Source organism: Phyllobates terribilis, unplaced genomic scaffold (genome assembly GCF_046119375.1).
Source record: "Phyllobates terribilis strain yellow unplaced genomic scaffold, ASM4611937v1 Scaffold_2__4_contigs__length_985480577, whole genome shotgun sequence".
NCBI classification, from domain to species: Eukaryota; Metazoa; Chordata; class Amphibia; order Anura; family Dendrobatidae; genus Phyllobates; species Phyllobates terribilis.
The window spans coordinates 852,103,308-852,126,091 of NW_027362762.1; the positions used below are offsets into that span (position 1 = coordinate 852,103,308).

At 41.7% G+C, this 22,784-nt stretch overlaps 1 protein-coding gene across 4 annotated transcripts in view; it reads right to left on the minus strand.

Moving 5' to 3' along the window:
- SEZ6 (seizure related 6 homolog) overlaps nt 1-22,784 on the minus strand; it is a 951,365-nt gene that overhangs the window by 421,846 nt on the left and 506,735 nt on the right. For all 4 annotated transcript variants that reach the window (XM_073667912.1, XM_073667911.1, XM_073667915.1 and 1 more), the window contains exons 2-3: nt 17,200-17,961; nt 790-923 (exon numbers count right to left, since the gene is read on the minus strand). In XM_073667912.1, the coding sequence (XP_073524013.1) occupies nt 790-923; nt 17,200-17,961 (896 nt within the window). The remainder of the gene's footprint in view (nt 1-789; nt 924-17,199; nt 17,962-22,784) is intronic.

The window sequence follows — 22,784 nt, forward strand, 5'->3', positions numbered from 1 at the left end:
TAGAAATGCAACTTTACATTTTCAACATCACATCTATTTTTTAATCACTTTCGTAGCAAAATGCTAAAAACAAAATTACAATAAAGCAACTTTTCCAATTAGTTTTTACCAAAAATATCAAATTGTTTTTTGTAAACAGCTCGTGTGCTGACAAATGTATCTGTATGGTTGCAGAATGTAAAAAAAAACAACCTGCAGAATTTAAATTTATTTCACTCCTATCTGTCCCTTACTTCCTACAAACTATTGAATATTCATTAGCAACAAGTAAAGGACAGATGAAAGGATGTATAATCCGAGAGTATAAGTTGTATAGTGTGTGACCATGATGTCACATAGAAATTTTACATCAAAGCCGCTAATTTGTTATTTCAGATGCAGAGGGGCAATACATTAAAATTCTTTGAAAAGGTGGACATTTACGATAGACGGTTACTTGGAGGTAAGCCGGGAGCATCAGATTACAAATCTACAGTCTTTATCAAGTTATAACAGCTGGTGATTCCGTTTTTGTTAAGTGCGCCCACTCATACAGCTTTGTGTATGGTGTATAAACTTTTTTTCCATTCCTTAAAAAGGTCAGCTCGGAACAGCCGGAATTGCAGCAATTTGGTCACTTTCATCTTTACAAATGTTATCATTTATGTGAAAGTTTAATACACATGTATTTTATTACGACTGAGGCAGAGAAATTTCCATATAATGTACAACAGTTATACAGTGTTCGTAAGTTATTTCATTTACTTGTCAGATTTTTCGCTCCCTGTCATTATCTTACATAGTACTTACCTTAATTTCAACTCCATAACCGGAATACACATAGATTGTATAACTGCAGTCAAGGCCGGTGTTATATGGAGCACTTCTATAAACCGGAGATAGGAGAATGCCCTCAGGAGACGTAAAATTTTTACTGCAGGGTTCTGTAAGGAAAAAGAAAGTAGCATACAGTCTCGTGTCTCATCTTTTGCGATATCTTTTTTATGGTAGTTAGATATAGTCTCATATATAATTAGCAGCATAGAATATGTAATTTGTCATAACTCACCTGTGGTTTTCCTTTGACTACTTTAAACCGACAGAATAGTCTTAAACTATTAAAAGTAAAACATTTCTATTGAAGACCAGGTAATACAATGGCAAAAAAAAAGCGCATCTGTGATCATGTCATGTAACCACAAAACAACGTCCTGGAAGGATTAGTGCTAATTAATCAGTTCCAGACCTAATGGTTTTCCTTAGACTACTGTAAAACCAACAGAATAGTCTTAAACTATTAAAAATAAAACATTTCTATTGAAGACCAGATAGTACAATGGCAAAAAAAAGCGCATCTGTGATCATGTCATATAACCACAAAACAAAGTGCCGGAAGGATTAGTGCTAATTAATCAGTTCCAAACCTAACCATTTTACTCCATTCATGAGCAGGCACATTTTGTATTTTTTTACATTTTTTTTACACATGAAGCTTTAAGTGCTCTAAAAGTTATTATAGCTCTAATAATATTTTTTTTGTCTCTTTTTCTCTATATATTTAGGGCCTAATTTTTATATCATTTTTATTTTATTCTTTTGTTAATATTTTCGAAAATGTAAAAAAAAACATTTTTTCTTTCTTTTTATGACCACAGAGGACCATTAAAATACATTTTATATTGTGTTTCCCTTTCCATAGTAATTATTTCTATGTATGGGACACGTGTTTTTTTTTCTTAGATGGGGCAGACTTTTAATTTAGTTTAATTTTTTTTCATCTATTTCACAAAAGAACTTTGAAGGTGGTTGAGCATGTTGACATTTAAATGTGTTATATAATAATAATAATAATTTTTATTTCTATAGCGCCAACATATTCAGCAGCACTTTACCTTTTTAGAGGGGACTTGTACAGACAATAAGACATTACAGAATAACAATAATCACATAAATCAACAGATACCAAGGGTAGAGAGGGCCCTGCTCGCAAGCTTACAATCTATGAAGAAATAGGGGAGACACAAAAGATGGATGGTAACAATTGCATGTATTGTACGGTCAACCATCAATGTAATAAATAGAGTAATAACATAATGCTAAATGAACCAGTCACCAACCAGTAGTGAACAAGAACAGACACAGAAGTCTATTAAGTACATGGGGTGTGTGAACAAATAGTATGAGGGACATGGTTTGTAAGGAAATTTTGTATGGGGAAAAAAAAAGGGATAGTTACATAAGGGAGGTGGGGCAATAGGAAGTCTGAAGAAATGCATTTGAGGGCACGCTTAAAACTGTGGGTATTGGGGTTAAGCAAAGAGTCCTGGGTAGTGCATTCCAAAGAATTGGCGCAGCACGTGAGAAGTTTTGGAGACGGGAGTAGGAGGTTCGGATTATTGAGTATGTTAATCTTAGGTCATTAGCAGAACGGAGGGCACGGGTAGAGTGGTAGACTGAGACAAGAGAGGAGATGTAGGGTGGTGCTGAAGCGCTTTGTAGGTGAGGGTGATGAGTTCATATTGAACTCTGTAGCGGATGGGTAACCAGTGCAACGACTGGCACAGGGTGGAGGCATCAGTGTAGCCATTGGCATAATGTTGGCATATGATCCTGGCTGCTGCATTAAGGACGGATTGGAGAGGGGAAAATTTAGTAAGAGGGAGACCGATTAATAGAGAGTTGCAGTAGTCCAGACGAGAATGAATCAGAGCGACAGGAAGAGTTTTTGCAGGGTCAAAGGTAAGAAAAGGTCGAATTCTAGAAATGTTTTTGAGGTGTAGATGACATGAGCGGGTGAGAGATTGGATCTGGGGAGAGAAGGAAAGATCTGAATCAAGTATAACCCCAAGACAGTGGGCTTGTTGCTGGGGCGTAATGATGGAGCCACACACGGAGATGGCAATGTTGGGCATAGATAGATTAGTGGAGGGAGGAAACACAAGAAGTTCAGTTTTTGACGGATTCAGTTTCAGATAGAGGAAGGACATAATGTTAGAGATGGCGGAAAGACAATCACTGGTGTTTTGTAATAATTCAGGGGTGAGGTCCGGAGACAATGTGTATAATTGGGTGTCATTAGCATAAAGATGGTAATGAAAATCAAATCTACTGATTATTTGTTAAATAGGGGTGGTGTACAAGGAGAACAGGAGGGGGCCTAGGACCGATCCTAGAGGAACCCCGACAGTAAGGGGAAAAGGGGAGGAAGAGGAGCCAGCAAAAGATGCAGTGAAGGAGCAGTCAGATAGATAGGAGAACAAGGATAGAACAGTGTCCTTGAGGCCAATAGAGAGGAGCATAGTGAGCAGGAGCTGGTGATCCAGTGTCAAATACTGCAAAGAGATCCAGGAGAATCAGCAGGGAGTAGTGACCATTAAATTTTGCTGTTTGTAGATCAGTAGAGACATTAGTGAGGGCAGCTTCAGTGGAGTGTAAAGAGAGGAAGCTGGATTGTAGAGGGTCAAGAAGAGAGTTATCTGAGAGATAGCGGATGAGATGGGAGTAGACCAAGCGTTCCAGGAGTTTAGAAAGAGAGTTATCTGAGAGATAGCAGATGAGATGGGAGTAGACCAAGCGTTCCAGGAGTTTAGAGATGACGGGAAGATTAGATACAGGTCTGTAGTTAGCAACGCAGTTTTGGTTGAGGGATTTTTTTTAAGTAATGGATGTATGCTGGAGTGTTTAAATGAGGAGGGAAAGATACCGGATGAGAGAGAGAGATTAAATATCTTAGTTAGGTGAGTGGTGACAGCCATGGAATGGGACTGAAGGAGATGTGACAGAATAGGGTCACTGGTGCAGGTAGTAGGGCAAGAAGATGCAAGGAGCCTGATCACTTCTTCTTCCGTGACTCGTTCAAAGACAGAGAGTGAGCTAGATGCAGTGGGAGAGTTAGGACCGTGCATGGTATTAGGGGATTGAGAGAAAATTTCCTGTCTGATATGGTCAATTTTTTCATTGAAATAATTAGCCAGATTGTCAGCGCTGAGGTCGGTATTCGGGGCTTTTTCTCTTGGATGGAGGAGGGAATGAAAAGTGTCAAAGAGATGTTTAGGATTTCTAGAAAGTGAGGTGATGAGGGTATTGAAATATATTTTTTATTGCTGTTTTTCCCTGTAACTGGGGCTGGTATATTAGCCCAAGTTACACGGTAAATTCCGCCTCCTGAGTCCACTGCAGAGCTGATCTAGGTCTGCTAAGATACAGTTGCGCCTGTTCCTTTCTGGCACCTGGAAATCACATGACTTCTGGAATAGGACGAGGAAGTAATGATAGTACTTCTTCTACGGTATACACAGTGCTGTGTATCATGAAGCAAAGATAATTGTAAATGTCTCTATGGGAAGTACATTCATCTCTGACAGCCAGTGCCCACTTCTGCAGGTGCACGATCTCTATGCAGTTTTGACTCTCCAATGATCAGTGGCTTACCGCCAATGGCAGCAGGCCACGCGACTGTTATGGGGCCCGTAAGCCGGTGGGTCCATAGGAGTTCAGGGGCTGTCATACCGCCGCCGAAGCAGCTGCACCGGGGTGCCCGCCGGTGCAGCTTCTCCCTGCTTGCGGCGGGCAGGGAGTGATCCCTGCAGCTCCGCTGCAGACAGGAGAGAATGGCAGCAGAGCTGCAGAGATGCGTCCTCTGCTCCCTGCCCGCCGCTTCCTTTCTCACACAGGCACGCGTTGCTTGATGTGAGGGAGGAAGTTGCAGACAACAAGGATTCTGCGGCCTGCGGGGGAACAGGCAGAGAGTTAAGTGTTGGTTTTTTTTGTTAATGAAACGCTGGACAGGGGAGGTGGGGGAGAGCAATGATGGGGATGGTGGGGCTGTGGAGAGCAATGATGGGGATGGTGGGGAAGTGGAGAGCAATAATGGGGCTGGGGAGAGCAATAATGGGGCTGATGGAGCTGGGGAGAGCAATGGTGGGGCTGATGGGGCTGGGGAGAGCAATGATGGGGCTGGGGAGAGCAATAATGGGGCTGAAGAGAGCAATGATGGGACTGGGGAGAGCAATGGTGGGGCTGGGGAGAGCAATAATGGGGCTGGGGAGAGCAATAATGGGGCTGGGGAGAGCAATGATGGGACTTGGGAGAGCAATGATGGGGCTGGGGAGAGCAATAATGGGGCTGATGGGGCTGGGGAGAGCAATGATGGGTCTGGGGAGAGCAATGGTGGGGCTAGGGAGAGCAATATTGGGGCTGATGGGGCTGGGGACAGCAATGATGGGTCTGGGGAGAGCAATAATGGGGCTGATGGGGCTGGGGAGAGCAATGATGGGCTGGGAAGAGTAATGATGAGGATGGTGGGGCTGGGGAGAGCAATGATGGGGATGGTGGGGCTGGGTTAGAGCAATGATAGGTTGCAATAATGAGATGAGCAATAATGGGGCTGGGGAGAGCAATGATGGGGCTGGAGAGAGCAATGGTGGGGCTGGGGAGAGCAATAATGGGGCTGATGTGGCTGGGGAGAGCAATGAGGGGGCTGATGGGGCTGGGGAGAGCACTGATGAGATGGGAAGAGCAATGATGAGGATGGTGGGGCTGGGGAGAGCAATGATGGGGATGGTGGGAATGGGATGAGCAATGACGGGTTGCTGGGAGAGAGAAATGATGGAGGTGCGCGGAGAGAGCAATGACAGGGGTACAGGGAGAGAGTAATGATGGGGGTGCCTGGAGAGAGCAATGACGGGGGTGCTGGGAGAGCAATGATAGGGGTGCAGGGAGAAAACAATGATGGAGGTGCTGGGACAAAGCAATGATGGAGGTGCTGGGACAGAGCAATGATGGGGTGCTGGGAGAGCAATGATAGGGGTGCTGGGAGAGAGCAATGATGCAGGTGCTGGGGCAGAGCAACGATGGGGGTGCTGGGACAGGGCAATGATGGGGGTGCTGGGAGAGAGCAATGATGGGGGTGCTGGGACAGAGCAATGATGGGGGTGCTGGGAGAGAGCAATGATGGGGGTGTTGGGAGAGAGCAATGATGGGGGTGCTGGGGAGAGCAATGATGGGGGTGCTGGGAGAGAGCAATGATGGAGGTGCTGGGAGAGAGCATTGATGAGGTGCTGGGACAGAGCAATGATGGGGTGCTGGGACAGAGCAATGATGGGGTGCTGGGCGAGAGCAATAATGGGGGTGCTGGGAGAGAGTAATGATAAAGGTGCTGGGAGAGAGCAATCATGGGGTGCAGGGAGAGAGCAATGATGGAGGTGCTGGGACAGAGAAATGATGGGGGTGTTGGGACAGAGGAATGATAGGGGTGCTGGGAGAGAGCAATGATGGGGGTGCTTGTATATTTTCCAAGTGCACATAGCCTTACAGTTAATTGGGGAGAGTCACAGAGACTGAATAATTTCTAGTGGAGATTATAGTTAATGGGGGGCACAGTGCTGCTTATCACTTTATATTTTGATTACTAAGTGGCTAATAGTTAGAGATGAGCGGTGGTCGACTAGAACTGTTCGCCAATCTCAAATTCGAGCTGTTTTGGGCGGTGTTCGAGTCGTTCGACGAACGCGAACGATTTGCAAAAAATTTGGCTGTTAGAGGTTATGTTCGATAACTGTTCGTGCACCAAAAGCGTGTCCTGCATATCTGGCGCCATTTAGAGCACCAATTATGCAGGGATTATCTGCCACTCACTGTAATGCCACAGCCATGGTGGTTGTGGCATTACAGTGGTTGCCCAAATCGATGGGAACAGTGCTCACAGTGAAACATGAAAAGCCGGCAATTCAGCAGCGGCATACACCGGTACCAACAATTTAGAACAGAAAGAATAGAGCATCACACATAGATTAGATAGATAGAAACATGTCAGTCACATATATAATAAGTACAGTGACAGTGTTGATTACTGTACTTGTCATTTAGTGTTAAAATAAAGGATTTATTAAAAAAAAAAATTGGTGTGGGGTTCCCCGTAATTTTAGTCTCTAGCGGAGGTTAAGCAGACGGCTGGGGCAGGTGTTTGAAGCCTGGGAAGGGGGCAATACCCACGGAGCTTCCCAGGCTACTAATATCAGCCCCCAGCTGAATACCTAGCCTTTACTAGCTATTAAAATGGGGGACCACCCAAAAAAATGACGTGGGGTTCCCCCTATTTTAATAGCTAGCAAAGGCTAGGCAGACAGCTGGGGGCTGATATTAATAGCCCAGGAAGGGTGCCATGAATATTGGCCCCCTCCCAGGCTAGAAACACCAGCCGCCAGCCGCCCCAGAAATGACGCATGTCTATGTATCTAATCTATGTGTGATGCTCTATTCTTTCTATTCTAAATTGTCGGGTACCGATGATGAATTGCCGGCCGGCTTTTTTAAAGAGACGGTGCATGAAAACACTATTATTTTTTTAAATAAATCCTTTAACAATAAATGACAAGTACAGTAAGCAACACTATCACTGTATTTATTATATATGTGACTGACATGTTTCTATCTATCTAATCTATGTGTGATGCTCTATTCTTTCTGTTGTCAAAATACAGCAGCGGGGATTTTAGAAATAACTACACGAAAATAAATGTAAATGCAAGCAGGTGTAGTGTTGTAGAAACTTAAAACTTAACATTTATTACCATAAGATAAAATATGTGCAAAAATACAAGGACATAAAAACACACAGATGAACTGTCTGTGATATACAATAGCCAAAGAACTTCCATATATTGTTGCTTCCAAAGATAAAGATATATGTCATATAAGCATATTATATCTCTGACACAACCAAGGGAAAAATGGCAGTAAGAGAAAATGGAGCCTACGGTACACTATACCAACTGGTTATGCCTCAGAAGTGTGAGAACATGGAAACGCGTTTCTTAGCCTTAGCTCGTCATCAGGGGAAAAGGAGAGAAGACATGCGGTATGCACGCTGCCCAAAATCGCGCAGCTCATTCATCAGACAGCGCTGTCTGATGAATGAGCTGCGCGATTTTGGGCAGGCTAAGAAACGCGTCGGGAGCGGTATTTTGTGATGGGCTGGTGACCTTATGAGTTTTGGTCTGCCCCCATCATATGGAGCTACTCTGAAGTCTGAGAGTGTGAACGGATATCAAAACTGGTGAGGATGTTCCATTTCTATATATAATAAGGTTAAATGGTCACCATTGATAGGGCTAATGTTTCCATGTTCTCACACTTCTGAGGCATAACCAGTTGGTATAGTGTACCGTAGGCTCCATTTTCTCTTACTGCCATTTTTCCCTTGGTTGTGTCAGAGATATAATATGCTTATATGACATATATCTTTATCTTTGGAAGCAACAATATATGGAAGTTCTTTGGCTATTGTATATCACAGACAGTTCATCTGTGTGTTTTTATGTCCTTGTATTTTTGCACATATTTTATCTTATGGTAATAAATGTTAAGTTTTAAGTTTCTACAACACTACACCTGCTTGCATTTTTCTATTCTTTCTGTTCTAAATAGTCGGGTACCGATGTATGCCGCTGCTGAATTGCCGGCCGGCTTTTTTAAAGAGAGTGTCTTCTGAGCAGTTTGTAAGCTTTTGGACACCTTTGAAGGTGTTTTCTATGTGTTTTCTATGTGTTTGTATGTGTTTTGTTTGCCTGCCATTGGTTTTAACGGTGTTCGACGGTGTTCGACGGTGTTCTAAGGTGTTCGACGAACCGAACCGAACCCGAACACTACGGGGGTGGCTCAACACTACTACTAGTATATTAATGGTGGGGTATATATCTGTAGTCAGGAGCGCAGTGTGGGGGAGACACATGTATATATACAATATATGTGACCTTGTTATTTTTAGGGCTGGATCGATCATCGTGACAAGATGAGTCGTGGCTGGGAGATGTCGACATGAAGGTCTGACCAGATGGAGAAGAAACAGCAGAAACCGACTTTGATCAGATGAGACGTCAGCGGTAAGTGCCTGGATGTAAATATTATTCTGTATCTGCACTGTGTGACTTGGAGTGATAATGTTATCTGTAAAATCCCTTAAGGCCCCGTCACACATAACGAGATCGCTAGCGAGATCGTTGATACGTCACGGTTTTTGTGACGCAATAGCGATCTTGCTAGCGATCTTGTTATGTCTGACAGGTAACAACGATCAGGCCCCTGATGTGAGATTGCTGATCGTTATAAAGCTTCCTGGACCATTCCTGGGTCGTTGCGCTCCCGCTGGGCAGTGTGCATTGCTGTATTTGACACCTTATCAACGACCTCGTTAGCGATTCAGAACTGAGACACATAGGCGTGCATAAATTGGACTTTTCCGCGCCCCTCGTTCCCAATTGGTGGTCGCTACAGCGTTCTCATTTTCCGCCGTGCATAAAGAAGGCAACAGAATAGCGATTCCATCCTTTGTTTCTGACCTCGTGCTGGATTGCAGATGCTAGCAGAATTCTCCGGGCTGTTGATATCCGTTCATTCAACTGAGTCCTGATTTTGCGTAATTTTATGCACGCCTTTGTGACACAGTACAGTCCCTATCAAGGTGTGGATCGTTGAAATAGCTGCTGTGTGAAAGCGTCCCAACGACCGCCGAGATCGTTAGTTAGATCGCTGGGGCGGCCAAAATCGTTGGGAAGTTCTGCATGTTTGACAGCTCCCCAGCCATCACGAAACGACTCTCCAGCGATCCCAAAACTGTGACATAATAACGATCTCGCTAGCGATCTCGTTATGTGTGATGGGACCTTTAGGCTGCATTCCCACATTTGTGTGAAATGTCTGTGTTCTGACAGATTTTTTTATATCATGGTCCACAGACTCGTAGAGTTTTATAGATCCATTCACATATCCATGAAAATCACTGATCTGAGAATGAGATATGTGAGGGTCAGAGAATGTCCTGTTCTGATCTGATTTTGAGGATTAGAATAGGACATGCTCAATGAGTCGGTAAAACAGGGCAGCACACCGACACTGCACACAGATACAGGAATGTAGCCGTATTATGTATAGCACCGTCCCTTAATATATAGTGTACTCACTTATTATGTATAGTGTCGTCCTTAGTTATATAGTTTCATCTTTTATTATGTATAACAGCCTCCCTTATTATGTACCATCCCCTCTCGCTCTAGGGGGTCACAGTTGGGGGATCATACTGTATTGGAGTCAGCATACTTTGCCCTGGGAGTTGAGGTGGGGTACATACTGTGCATGCGGAGGCTAATGAGGAGGAATTCACCATGGGGGTATCATACTGTGTTTGGGGAACACTTTTGTTGCCATCATACTTTATAGGGGCAATGAAAGAGGGATCTAGGACTTCAGCAAGAGAAAAAATTGCTATGTAAAGCCTGGAAAGTTGTGAGATCTGCTCTTCTGTGACCCCGACAATTATTTACATTTTTTTTTTGTGGGGGGTAATTAAAACTTCTGCAATGGGGCCCCATGATTCCTATGTACGCCCCTGCCAATGATATTATAAAATGTCATTCAAGATTAATATGTGGAGCAGCCCAACATTTTTGACCTACTGACAAAACCGCAGACAGGGGTGAAACGCGTCACGGTGAACGGTAACCCTGAACTCTCTCCCTGGACTATGGCTTCAGGTAATGCCACAGCACTTTATACACACTTATTGTAGCACATTATTATGTTCTCTATGATTATATCAGTATAATTAGTGCTGGCTTGTGCTCTGCTGTGGTGAGAGATGTATGTGTATGTACTCTGTAGGTGGTTGATTCGTAACATCAGTCACAAGTACAATTAATTTGACATTATGCTATTTGAGCACATCATGCACTTTATGTATACCTATGACCATACATATTTTGTAGTGGTCTCTCTTATTTGCATGTTATGACTGTTATCATAATATTGAATTTATAGTATGCTTTTCAGCTTGATATGATATTTTTGTATTGATATACAGGGCTACTTTCTGTGTTTCTTGTATCTTGTCTGGATATGTTTTTTCTATGTATTGATTTTCTCAAAATTTGTATAATCTTGAATAAAATAGATTTTTATTGAATAGCTTGGATCAGTTGTTCCTTCATAATACTTTGTAGGTTTAAAGCCCAACATTTTATGTCTGCAAGCAGTTAAGACATGTTGTTGCAAATTATTATTATTATTTATTATTATAGCGCCATTAGTTCTATGGCACTTTACATGTGAAAAAGGGGTATACATAGCAAACAACAAGTACAATAGTTTGAACAAAAACAAGTCACTGACTGGTACAGGAGGAGAGAGGACCCTGCCCGCGAGGGGGGTGAGGATACAGTTGGTGAGGGCACAATGACAAATGTTTAACTTACAAGGTCATCTAAAAATTTCTGCGTGGAAAATCGTAACAATTGTTTTTGCTTTTTTTATTTTATTTAAGCCTTTGCAGCCTATGTCGTATAGGTATGTCATAGGTCGCCTCCCCCTCTTTTATGTGGGCTTTCTTAAACCCTTGGATTACCATCAGAACTGGGGTGAGTATATTGGTTAATTTAAATGATTAAAGAATGTGTCTGTTGTATTTCAAATAAAGTGTTTGCTCTGTGTCTGTGTGTTTATTTAACTCTTTACTTTACTTTAATAAGTTTGGTCATGAAAAGGTCTGATTGACACCTTGTCATCACCAAACAAAAGAGCTAGGTGTCAGCTAATCCCATTCGCCCAATCTTCATTAGTATTTCTATTCATGTACTTTATGCGGCAGCTGTGAGCTGCTATTTTTAGCCGGGGAAGGTGTCATTTGCAAACATGGTCCCTGGCTATAATTAACAGCTCACAGTTGCTTTGTTAGCTGCTACGTCACCAGGAACAGCAAGAAGCAGCGCTTTGGACGCAGCGTATTTTTGTTGTGTCCAAAACATGGTGTTCTAATGCCGCACTTTTGTTGTCGGTACATGTGAATCCACTGCACATAATGACACTTCAATCGAAATTGACATGCTGCGGGTGAGTTCGGGTAGGTGGCCACGATCAGGAGCCGATGCAGGTTTGATGCTACGTGCTTATGCAGCGTCAAACCCGCAGTGTCCAGATGTTACAGCATAGTGGATGGGATCTCTAGAAATCCCATGTCCACTATGCGTGCATTAGAGGTTGTGAATCTCCCGAGGACACTGACATACGGCGTGTCTTTCAGGACCGCAGCATGTCAAATTGTCTTGCGGAGTCGCTAGTCTCCGCAACAGAAATTTGACCACTAGAAAGTATTGAATGTGGTAAATAGGCATGGTTCAGTGAACACATGCGGATTTCCCTGCGTTCAATAGAATGCAACGTTTTGGACGCAGCAAAAAATATGCATCCAAAGCGCTGCTACTTCCGGATCGTGGGCACAGAGCCTAAATTTGAAAAAAAGATGTGGGCTCCCGTGTCATTTTTATAACCAGCAGACGGCAAGCCGACCACTGGGGGCTGATATTAGTAGCCGGGGAAGGGGCCATTAGTCAAAAATGTTGCCTGGCTATTAAGATCAGCCCACAGCTGTTTGTTTAGCCTTTACTAGCTAGAATACAGGGGGACTCCAGAGAAAATTTGACGTGGGGTTCCCCTATAAAATCTAACCAGAAAAGGCTAAACAGATAGCTGCGGGCTGATATTAATAGGCAGGGAAGGGGCCATGAATACTAGCCCCCTCTGAGGCTATTAATATCACCCCTCAGCAGTACCACAAATGGCGCATCCATAAGATGCTTCAAATCTGGCGCTTAGCCTCTGCTCTTCCCACTGCCCTGTAGCGGTGGCGAGTGGGTTAATGGGGTTGGGGTTCACGTCAGCCTTGTATTGGCTCCTGACGTGAAGCCCAGGTTAGTAATGGAGGGCGTCAATGAGCCCCCCCCCCCCATTACTAACCGCGTAGTAAAGTGATCGGCGCTTTTTCAATAAATACACGGCCAGAATAAAGTATTTTTTTAAAATAAAAAACACACGGTTCTACAATTTTTTTATTACCCTCTCAGTCCCTGAATCCCTCGATCTTCTGAAAAAAAATTAAAATAACAAACAACCATATCCCTCACCTGTCCGCCGTCAATGACACAGTCCACGTACCGCCAACGATTGTCCCACGGCAATCTGGGTCACTTCTACAGCAGTGACATCAGCAATCACTGATGTCACTGCTATAGAAGACAGCAGTGTATACTGACAGGAGTGTAAAATCACCCCTGTCAGTATACATGCTGCTGCAGGAGGTCACTGGGATTCATCAGCTGAAGATCAGCTGATCAGCCCCAGTGAACCTACCACCATCAGAACGTTCTTCAGACTGTTCCCATAATGAGGTCACGTGAGCGACGAGCTGATCGCTAACGTGACCGTAGGTCCTGGCAGCACAGTATACTGCTGGGAGCAAGCGCGCTCCCCACAGTGTACTGCCGGCCGCCGGGCTGAAGACATTGCCGGGGACCAGGAGGACACCAGGGGGCGCCGGACAGGTGAGTACAAAGTTGTTTTTTTTTACTCTTTTTTTCTTTTTTAAACTGCCGGTTGTTCCCGGCTCTGCTAAGGAGAACTACTTCTCACTCAGCCGCACCGCTCTCGCTGTTATTAGTGAACATAGTAAAAAAGAAAAACACAATTGTGGATTTGTTCTTTTTTTGCAATTTCACCGCACTTGTATTTTTTTCCATCTTCCAGTACACTATATGGCAAAATTAATGGTGTCATTCAAAAGTACAACTCGTTCAACTCATCCCGCAAAAAACAAGCCCCAACACGGCCATATTGACAGAAAAATAAAAAAGTTATGGCTCTGGGAAGAAGGGGAGCAAAACACTAAAACATAAAAATGGAAAATCCCAAGGTGGTGAAGGGGTTAATCAAAAGACACACAGATATAGATCTTGGCAGTTGTGCAGGTTAGATAGTATACAGTTAGGAAAAATTAAGGTCATTGAAGCCCACTCTCCAATAACAGGGTTGTTCACTTTGGACAATTACCCAAGTTACAAGGGTCTTTTGATAATATATTGATTGAACAGTACCCTACTGCTGGGAGCCCTAGTGATCAGCTGTAATATGTGAGAAAAGCTGATGCAAATCCAGCATTACGTAACAGATTAGGATCTGACCACTAGAGATGAGCAGATCTTTTACAATTTGAATTTACATAGTTACATAGTTACATAGTTTAAAAGGCCGAAAAAAGACAAGCGTCCATCCAGTTCAGCCTATTTCTTGTGCACTGCAGCTATTCCGCAGCGTTGATCCAGGGGAAGGCAACAAAAAACCATGCGGTATAGGCCAATTTACATCATTGAGGAAAAATTCACTTCCCGAACCAATCTGGCAGTCAGATTAAATCCCTGGATTAATTAACTAAGCATAAAATGTAATTTTATTGTTCTCAAGAAAGGCGTCCAGGCCTCTCTTGAACTCATTAAGTGAGTTGGACATCACCACTTCCTCTCCCAGAGAGTTCCAGAGTCTCACGGCTCTGACCGTAAAGAATCCCCTTCTATGCTGGTGCAGGAACCTCCTTTCCTCCAGACGCATAGTGTGCCCCCTCGTCTTTGTCACCATCCTTGGTATAAACAGGTCATGGGAGAGATCTCTGTACAGCCCCCTGATGTATTTATACATGTTTATGAGGTCTCCCCTAAGCCTTCTCTTTTCCAATGTAAATAGGCCTAATTTTGACAACCTCTCTGGGTATTCTAGTCCCTCCATTCCCTTTATTACCTTAGTCGCCCTCCTTTGTACCCTCTCTAGCTCCAATATGTCTTTCCTGAGCACCGGAGCCCAGAACTGTGCACAATATTCTAAGTGCGGCCTTACCAGCGCTTTATACAGAGGAAGAACAATGTTCTCATCATATGCCCCTATTCCTCTTCTGATGCATGCCATGACTCTATTTGCCTTCGCAGCTGCTGCCTGACACTGGGCACTCCAATTTAATTTGCTATTAACCAAGACGCCCAGGTCCTTCTCCATGTCAGATTTCCCCAACGGTTTCCCATTTAATATGTATGGGTGACTGCTGTTTTTCTTTCCCATGTGCATGACCTTACATTTATCGGCATTGAACCCCATTTGCCATTTTTTGGCCCAACTCCCCAATTTATCTAAATCCTCCTGTAGCTGTGCCCTATCCTCATCTGTGTTAACTACTTTACAAAGTTTAGTATCATCTGCAAATATTGCTATTTTACTATGCAACCCTTCCACTAGATCATTATTAAATATATTAAATAATATAGGGCCCAAGACAGACCCTTGAGGCACCCCGCTAGTAACCCTGACACACCCTGAGCTTACTCCATTGATAACCACCCTCTGCTTTCTATCACTCAGCCAGCTATTTACCCACTTACACACATTATCCCCCAGACCAAGCATTCTCATTTTATATACCAACCTTTTGTGTGGCACGGTATCAAACGCTTTGGAGAAGTCAAGGTATACAACATCCACTGACTCTCCCCGGTCCAGCTGTGAGCTCACCTCCTCGTAGAAGGCAATCAGGTTTGTTTGGCAGGAGCGATCCCTCATGAATCCATGTTGATATGGAGTTAGACAGTTATTATCATTAAGATATTCTACAATAGCATCTCTAAGAAATCCTTCAAACAATTTACCCACAACAGACGTTAAGCTGACTGGTCTATAGTTCCCAGGGTCACTTTTAGACCCCTTTTTGAATATTGGTACCACATTTGCTTGGCGCCAGTCTAGTGGGGCAGTCCCTGTCCATAAAGAGTGCTTGAATATAAGATACAGCGGTCTGTCTATCACATTACTTAATTCTTTTAGTACCCGGGGGTGTATGCCATCTGGGCCTGGTGACTTGTCTATTTTGATATTATTTAGGCGTTTCTGAACTTCCTCCTGGGTTAGGTGGGTGATATTTAGCGGAGGGTTTACTTTATTTTAATTTGCCGACTTCTACAATTTTTCCCCAAAAATTCAATCCGCGTTGAATAAATTTATAGGGATTTCAATATTGGAAAGCATGTAATCTCTTGTAAAATACACATTGGGGAGAGGAGAGAGAGACAACCTCGCTGGCCATAGAGCTTACAATTTACAGTTGAGAGAGGACCCGGCTGACCTTAAGAACTTACACTCTACAGGAAAGAAACGACCCCACTGACCGTAAGAGATCACACTCTACAGAAGAAAGAGACTTACCCTACCTAGTGTATCTGGAGATGGAAAACAACTCTGCTATAAAAACTGTGCTTTGCTGGAAACAGCTGATCTGTGATTGTCCAGATACTGACCACCATTTCTCGAATGAATCCCCTCATCTCTAATGATGATCTTAAACCGAAACTCACCCTAACTCAATAAACTAGGATGGTATTTGAAAATGTATTGTTCTAAACTGTACAACCTTTTTAAAACCACTTTCCACTCCATGACGTACTATTACGTCATGGAACAGGTGCGGTATAGAATGGACTTAGGAGATGAATCAGGTGCTGGCTGTGCTATAGCGTAACAGCACTGATCGAAGCTAGCTTCGACAGCTGCTGTTTAACCATTCTCTGACAAAAACAGACTGAGCTCCATACGAGAACCTGAACTATTGCAGCATATCATACACATTAAGCAATCGCAGGTTCAAGTGTGTATAGGGACTAAAAAAATCAGTGAACTCTAAAAGGAAAAAAAAGTTTTCAAAAATATTAAAAAAGTAAAAAAATCTAAAATTTGAATAACCCTTTTTCAACATTTAAAAATAAAGAAATAAAAATTATTTAGCACTGCCACATCTGTTAAAAAAGTAAGGATCATAGAAAATGTTGATACAAAAAAAAATTAAAGAAAGAAAATTGCTATAACGTCATTAAAATTCTAAAAGCAACAAAATTATATACAAGTTTATTTTCAATGCATATTGAAAGTCGTAAAAACAATATCCAAAAATGGTGGATTGGTGCATTTTTTTCCAATATTTTTTTTCTTTTATTTCCCCATTTTTATTGCATGGTAAAATGAATGGTGTCATGCAAAAGTAAAACTCATCATGCAAAAAAATAAATCCTCCTATAATTTAGGGCAACAAAACATTTGTAAAAGTTATGGCACTTGGAAAAAAATAGAGGAAAAAAGAAAATTGCGAAAATAAAAAATCGCTGCTTGCTTAAAAGAATAGAGGATGGGTAAAGGGCAATGAAGAAGTTTAGGGTCTAAGTTAAATAGCAAATATGTTGTCATGTAACAAAATTTTCACCGTCTGATGGAGACCCACCTATTTTCTATGTATATACATCTTATCATGTGCCAAACATTTTATAGACCGAGGAAAAGAATACAAAATTGTATTTACATTTCCATAATTACCTGGCACTGGCACAGTAACAGTCACAGTCGTGGTAATAATGGTGCTGGTGGTGGTCTCTTCTTCTTCTTCGTTCAGTCTAAATGAAGACGTGGATATGTTGGATATAATCTTTTTGGTATTCTTCCTCTCTTCTGTAATTCTGGTGTTGGTTCTTTCATGTGCCCTATATGTGCCAAAACTATCTTGTGTGGTATCAGGAATGGAAGAATGAGAAACTGATAAAGGTTTCGTGTGACTTAAGCCTTGCTGGGGTGCATGATAGACATTACTCTTCTCTGTTTGGACTGTGATATGAGAATCCAAAGTTGGCAGTGAATCCAGCACTGGGGCTGAAGATACAGTTTCCTGAATTTCTCTTCCATTTTCAGTGATAATCGAAGTGGTATCCATTATCATTGTAGATGGGTTAAGAGGAATCGTAGGTGTAGAAGAATCATCATGAGATGTTGGTAAATGGTCTGAATGAGCTAGATTAACTTTTGTTTTGAGCGCAGTCAATCTGTCTTTCATATCACTATCTTCCTGTTTGGTTCTTGAAAAGTAAGACGGTAGATGGCGAAAGTCTTTTTTCATGATACTCTCGTGAAGAATCCCCTCTAAAAATGGGTGGTGGTTCAACAATGTCATAGTAGGTGCTGTTGTGAAGAAAGGCACCTCTCCTTCTAGATCCTCTACCAGGGTGGTGGATGTTGCATCTTGCTTTGGGTCCCATCTCCCAGTTGGCTTATTGCTGATTTCATTTCTAGTTGCAGAAATCAAACCTATTTAAAAAAAGACAAGAGGAATTAGTCACAAAAGTATTTAAAAGAACTCATAATTGAAATGAAAAATTGGATCTGCTACAAATACTAAATAACAATATGAAGGTTTGGTTCATCCTCGATGGGTCAAGTTCAAAATGCATGTTAGAGCGGTTTCACACATCAGCTTTTTTTTCTACTGCGTGAAAAAAGGTCAGTGTGCTGTACCCATTATTGGTCTAAGTGTCATTTTTTATGATCCTTAACTCAAAATTTTTTCTCCTTTGAAAAAAAAAAGAAAAAAACAGTAATTCTTAGCTTTTCCTATCATTAAACAGTAAACAGAAGACATCCGTTTGCTATCCATTGTTTTCACTATATCATTGATTTGTTTGATCCACAATTGAGATTAAATTAGGCCTATCTCTAGAGGGTTTTTTTGTTTTTGGTGAACCAATCAAAAAAAAAAAAAAATACACATTCATTGTAAAGGATCTGTTGATATATAATCCAAAATAAAAGATAGCACATGTACCAAAATATGTGAAAGCGCTCCAACAGAGTTTGTGTATACCTTCCATGCACAATATCATGACGATTGAATTATGAAAAAAAAGAGAAAAAGAGAACCTTTACAGCAGCAACATTTCCGAGTTCAGGCTAAAGCTACTATACTTTTTTCTTTGACCTAAAATAAGCCGTAGTAATCAATGACCTTAGACACAAGATGGAATCCAACACCGAACAGAAAAACTATATTCAACTTGTTCCAGGGCTGATTTCTTAAAAATAAAATGACTATTCTTTTACTTTCGCCTGCTGCGCCTGAAGGATGAAAAGAAAGTTCATTTAGACTTGACCCCAATCAAGGCAAAAGAGAAAAATCTATTTCCAGTGGCTGCAACTTAGACAAAAACTGAAGGGATCAATGTAGCTGGTAGGTAAAATGTCAGTAGAAAATGGATCAGACTTCTCTCATCTCCCAGTCTATGGGTATATATGAGACCTCTCACGTAATATCCATCTGACATTGACATCTGATGTCATAGACATGTACAAAAGCAATGCTTGGCTTAGTGGCAAGACAGAACACAGTCATGATGAGACATCATGCACATTGTATTATTGTTGTTACCAATATGACATAATGTCTTAAGTTGAATATTCTGTGGATATGTTTTACATAATTTAGTAAAATTTTATCATTTTTTTAAAGAGAAGCTGTCATATTCAGAAATGCTATTTACATGCAGATATGTGGTTAATCTGCAGGTAATTAGGGTTAAAATCATGTTAGCCTGTCTTAATGGAGCCCTGAAGGAATATTGACGAGCTGCAGCCAAAGAGCGGCTGCTCGTGATGCAACAATTCACATTACTCTTTAGGAAACAGCGACACTGACATTGCTGGACTGACACCGCTGCAGGAGGTGAGTATACACTGCTTATATTTTAATTAGGGTCTTGATTTAATCCCTTTACGACCTTAGACGTATAGGTACATCATAGGTCACCTCCCCCTTTTGGTACGGGCTCCGGCGCTGAGCCCGCATCTTTCCCGGTACATGACAGCTGATCTGATCAGCTGTCATGTGCCTCTAACAGCTGCGAGTGGAATCGCGATCCACCCATGGTTGTTAACATGTTAAATGCCGCAGTCAAACTTCGACAGCAGCATTTAACATGGCCACGCCGGAAGCGCATGATAAGACCTGCCCATTGGCGTGCTAGTCACATGATCACAGGCCGCCGATGGGTTGGCATTATGACCCGGGGTCTGCAGAAGACCCCTGTGGTTGTCGTAGCCGATCTGCTATGAGCGCTGCCCAGCGGTCGGCCCTCGTAGCAGATGAACACTAAAGTCCTGCTATGGGCAACACAAGTGATCAGATGATTGCAGCTTCTAATCTCCCATGGAGACTATTGAAGCAAGTGAAAGTAAAAAAAAAATGTTTTTAAAAATATAAAAAAAATAAAAAAAATATAAAAGTTTAAATCACCCCCCTTTTGCCCCATTCGAAATAAGACAATTAGAAAAATACACATATTTTGTATCGCCGCGTTCAGAATCACCAGATCTATTAATATATAAAAATAATTAATCCGATTGGTAAACGGCGTAACGAGAAAAAAAATCTAAACACCAGAATTAAGTTTTTTTGGTCGCCGCAAACATTGCAATAAAACACAATAACGAGAGATCAAAACATCGTATCTACCCCAAAATGGTATGAATAAAAACATCAGCTTGGTGCACAAAAAATAAGCCTTCACCCAGCCTCAGTTCCCAAAAAATGGAGATGCTACGGGTCTCGGAAAATGGAATTTTTTTTATTTTACAAACTTTGGATTTTTTTTTCACCATTTAAATGAAAAAGAACCTAAACATGTTTGGTATCTACAAACTCGTAATGCTCTGGAGAATCATAATGGTAGGTCAGTTTTAGCATTTAGTGAATATGATAAAAAAAAAGAACAAAAGAAAACAATTGTGGAATTGCACTTTTTTTTGCAATTTCACCGCATTTGGATGTTTTGTTTTTCTTTTTCCAGTACTCGATATGATAAAACCAATGGTGTCATTCAAAACTACAACTCAGCCCGTAAAAAACAAGCCCTCACTTGGCCATATTGATGGAAAAATAAAAAAAGTTATGGCTCTGGGAAGAAAGAAGGGGAGCAAAAAACAAAAAGGCAAAAATGGAAAAACCCAAGGTGGTAAAGGGTTTAAGCTGGAGTTGTCCAGTAATGCCCCCCCCCCCCTTTTAAGCTGACAGTGCGAAATAGATGGTTTGGCCGAAATTTATAGACTTTTAGCTCGGGAAAGGGATGTTTAATAAATATTAGGCAAGGGTCCCATGAAAGAAAGGTACACATTGTCATGGCTGATGGTCTCTCATGAATTCACCAATTTATGTGCTAAGTACCTTCATTTTATGAAGTATATTCTGTATAGCAGTATTGCAGTCCAAATTTCATATATTAAATATTTGCATATGTCTTATTCTTTTATTTGGCTATTATGCAGTCATAACAGCTCGCACATGTTCACATTTGCTTTATTCGGTTCAGAGGTTTTATAGCTTGGCCTAAAGTTATCTCTCTGAGTCCCTAACCCCATACATTGGTACACTTGGCTTGGTTCCTATGCTCTCTATGAGAGAGCCACTGCCAGACTTCTCTCTCCAAATTGAAAAAAAAACATTGAAATTCAACATGCCAGATCCATCTCTCGCCCCGACATTATCTGTCAGGGAAGAGTTGGAGGCCCCCATAATACATTAGATGGTCAGAGGAACGTGCTGAAATTGGTGGATTCAGCCAACTTTTATCTAATGTGCATTTAGACTACTACTGCCTGGTCATAGAAAGAACTCAAATTATCACTTGTGCCAAGAAATACTATCTATTATCTATTATAGATGATGTACAGAACTTGCAGTACATAAGAAAATTGCTCTACAAGCATCGCCTTAATGAATGATTCACCTCTGCAAATTCAGAAACGCATTCTCCTGACGAACACCGTTCTCCTGTACTAGCACAGTAATTAATAAATGTATTCATCATCCGCTCTGACCTTTCTTCCAAATCCACTGAATCTTCCCTAATCATTTTCACTTGTTCGCCAGTGTTTATCAACATTTCATCCTATTTCTCCCTTATTATCTCTTCCCCCCACAAACCTGCTCATCTGCTTCACTACAAGGGAGTGTCGGATTAAAAAAGAGTGTCTTATTATTTTCTCTCATAATAAGTTCTTGCTAAATGAGCCGGAATGTGAAAGTGTTTCTAGCAGTAGACGAAAGCCTTCAAGGATAAGAAAAGCCAACCTGTGACTCTCTGCTGCTAAAGAACGACCACCATCATCTGAATTGCAATAGCAATGTAAAAAAAAAAAGATGAATCACATGTGGCTCCTCTATCACAATAACATTAATATTTAAAGTGCTATTTCATTTCCATCTCAGACATTTATGGCATATCCACCTCTGAGACATGCAGCCATCTCATGAATGGTGCCCTATCTCACACAGCTGTCAGTGTTGAGGTAGCCACACAAGAGTGACTCTCTCGAGTATCTTTTATGAGAGTTCTGAAAATATTTGAGTGGCCATGTTCAACTATTTTTGGGCTCCCATAGAAGTAAATGCAGAGATGCACAGGTGCTCGACCACCTCTCCATATCCAACTACGAGATTTCTGGAGATAGTTGGGAACAACCCTTAAGTCGAGTTACTCATTTTGTGACCACTGTATATTTAGCTATTTTAATCTACAAAACTCAAAAAGGTACAAACAATATGTCAAGATAAGACCATCACAAGAAAGCCCATCTGCATGGACAGTACACGGGAATTATGACCATCTCATATGGCAAAATTTCCTCCCTGCTCAAGGAAATCAGAAGAAATAGAGGTTCAAAAATACAGATTCAGTGGCACTTCACCATCTAAGAAACTATATGCACAACTTGGTTAAAAATGCATTGCTTGGGGGAATAATCCTGGCCCAATGGTGATGGTCATTTTGCGCTGTGTCTAGAGCATCAATGAGTCAACAAAGATTAGACCCGTTGAAGTGCTTGACAGCCTTGATCTTTGTCCCAGGCTTATCATCTCGAGCAATGCATTTGAGTCATAGTTACATGTGATGTAATAGACAGGATGGAGCCCTATTATTTTTTAAGTTAGTGTTGTGTCCATTTGCTTGCAGGGCCAATGTAGCGCTGCACAAATTTTTGATATGGTATTCCCCAGGAAAAAGGAAAAACAGGGGAGTCAGAATTTGACTGTCCCATGTGACACAACCAATTCGCTACATTTTCTTTGAGAAAAAGAAGCA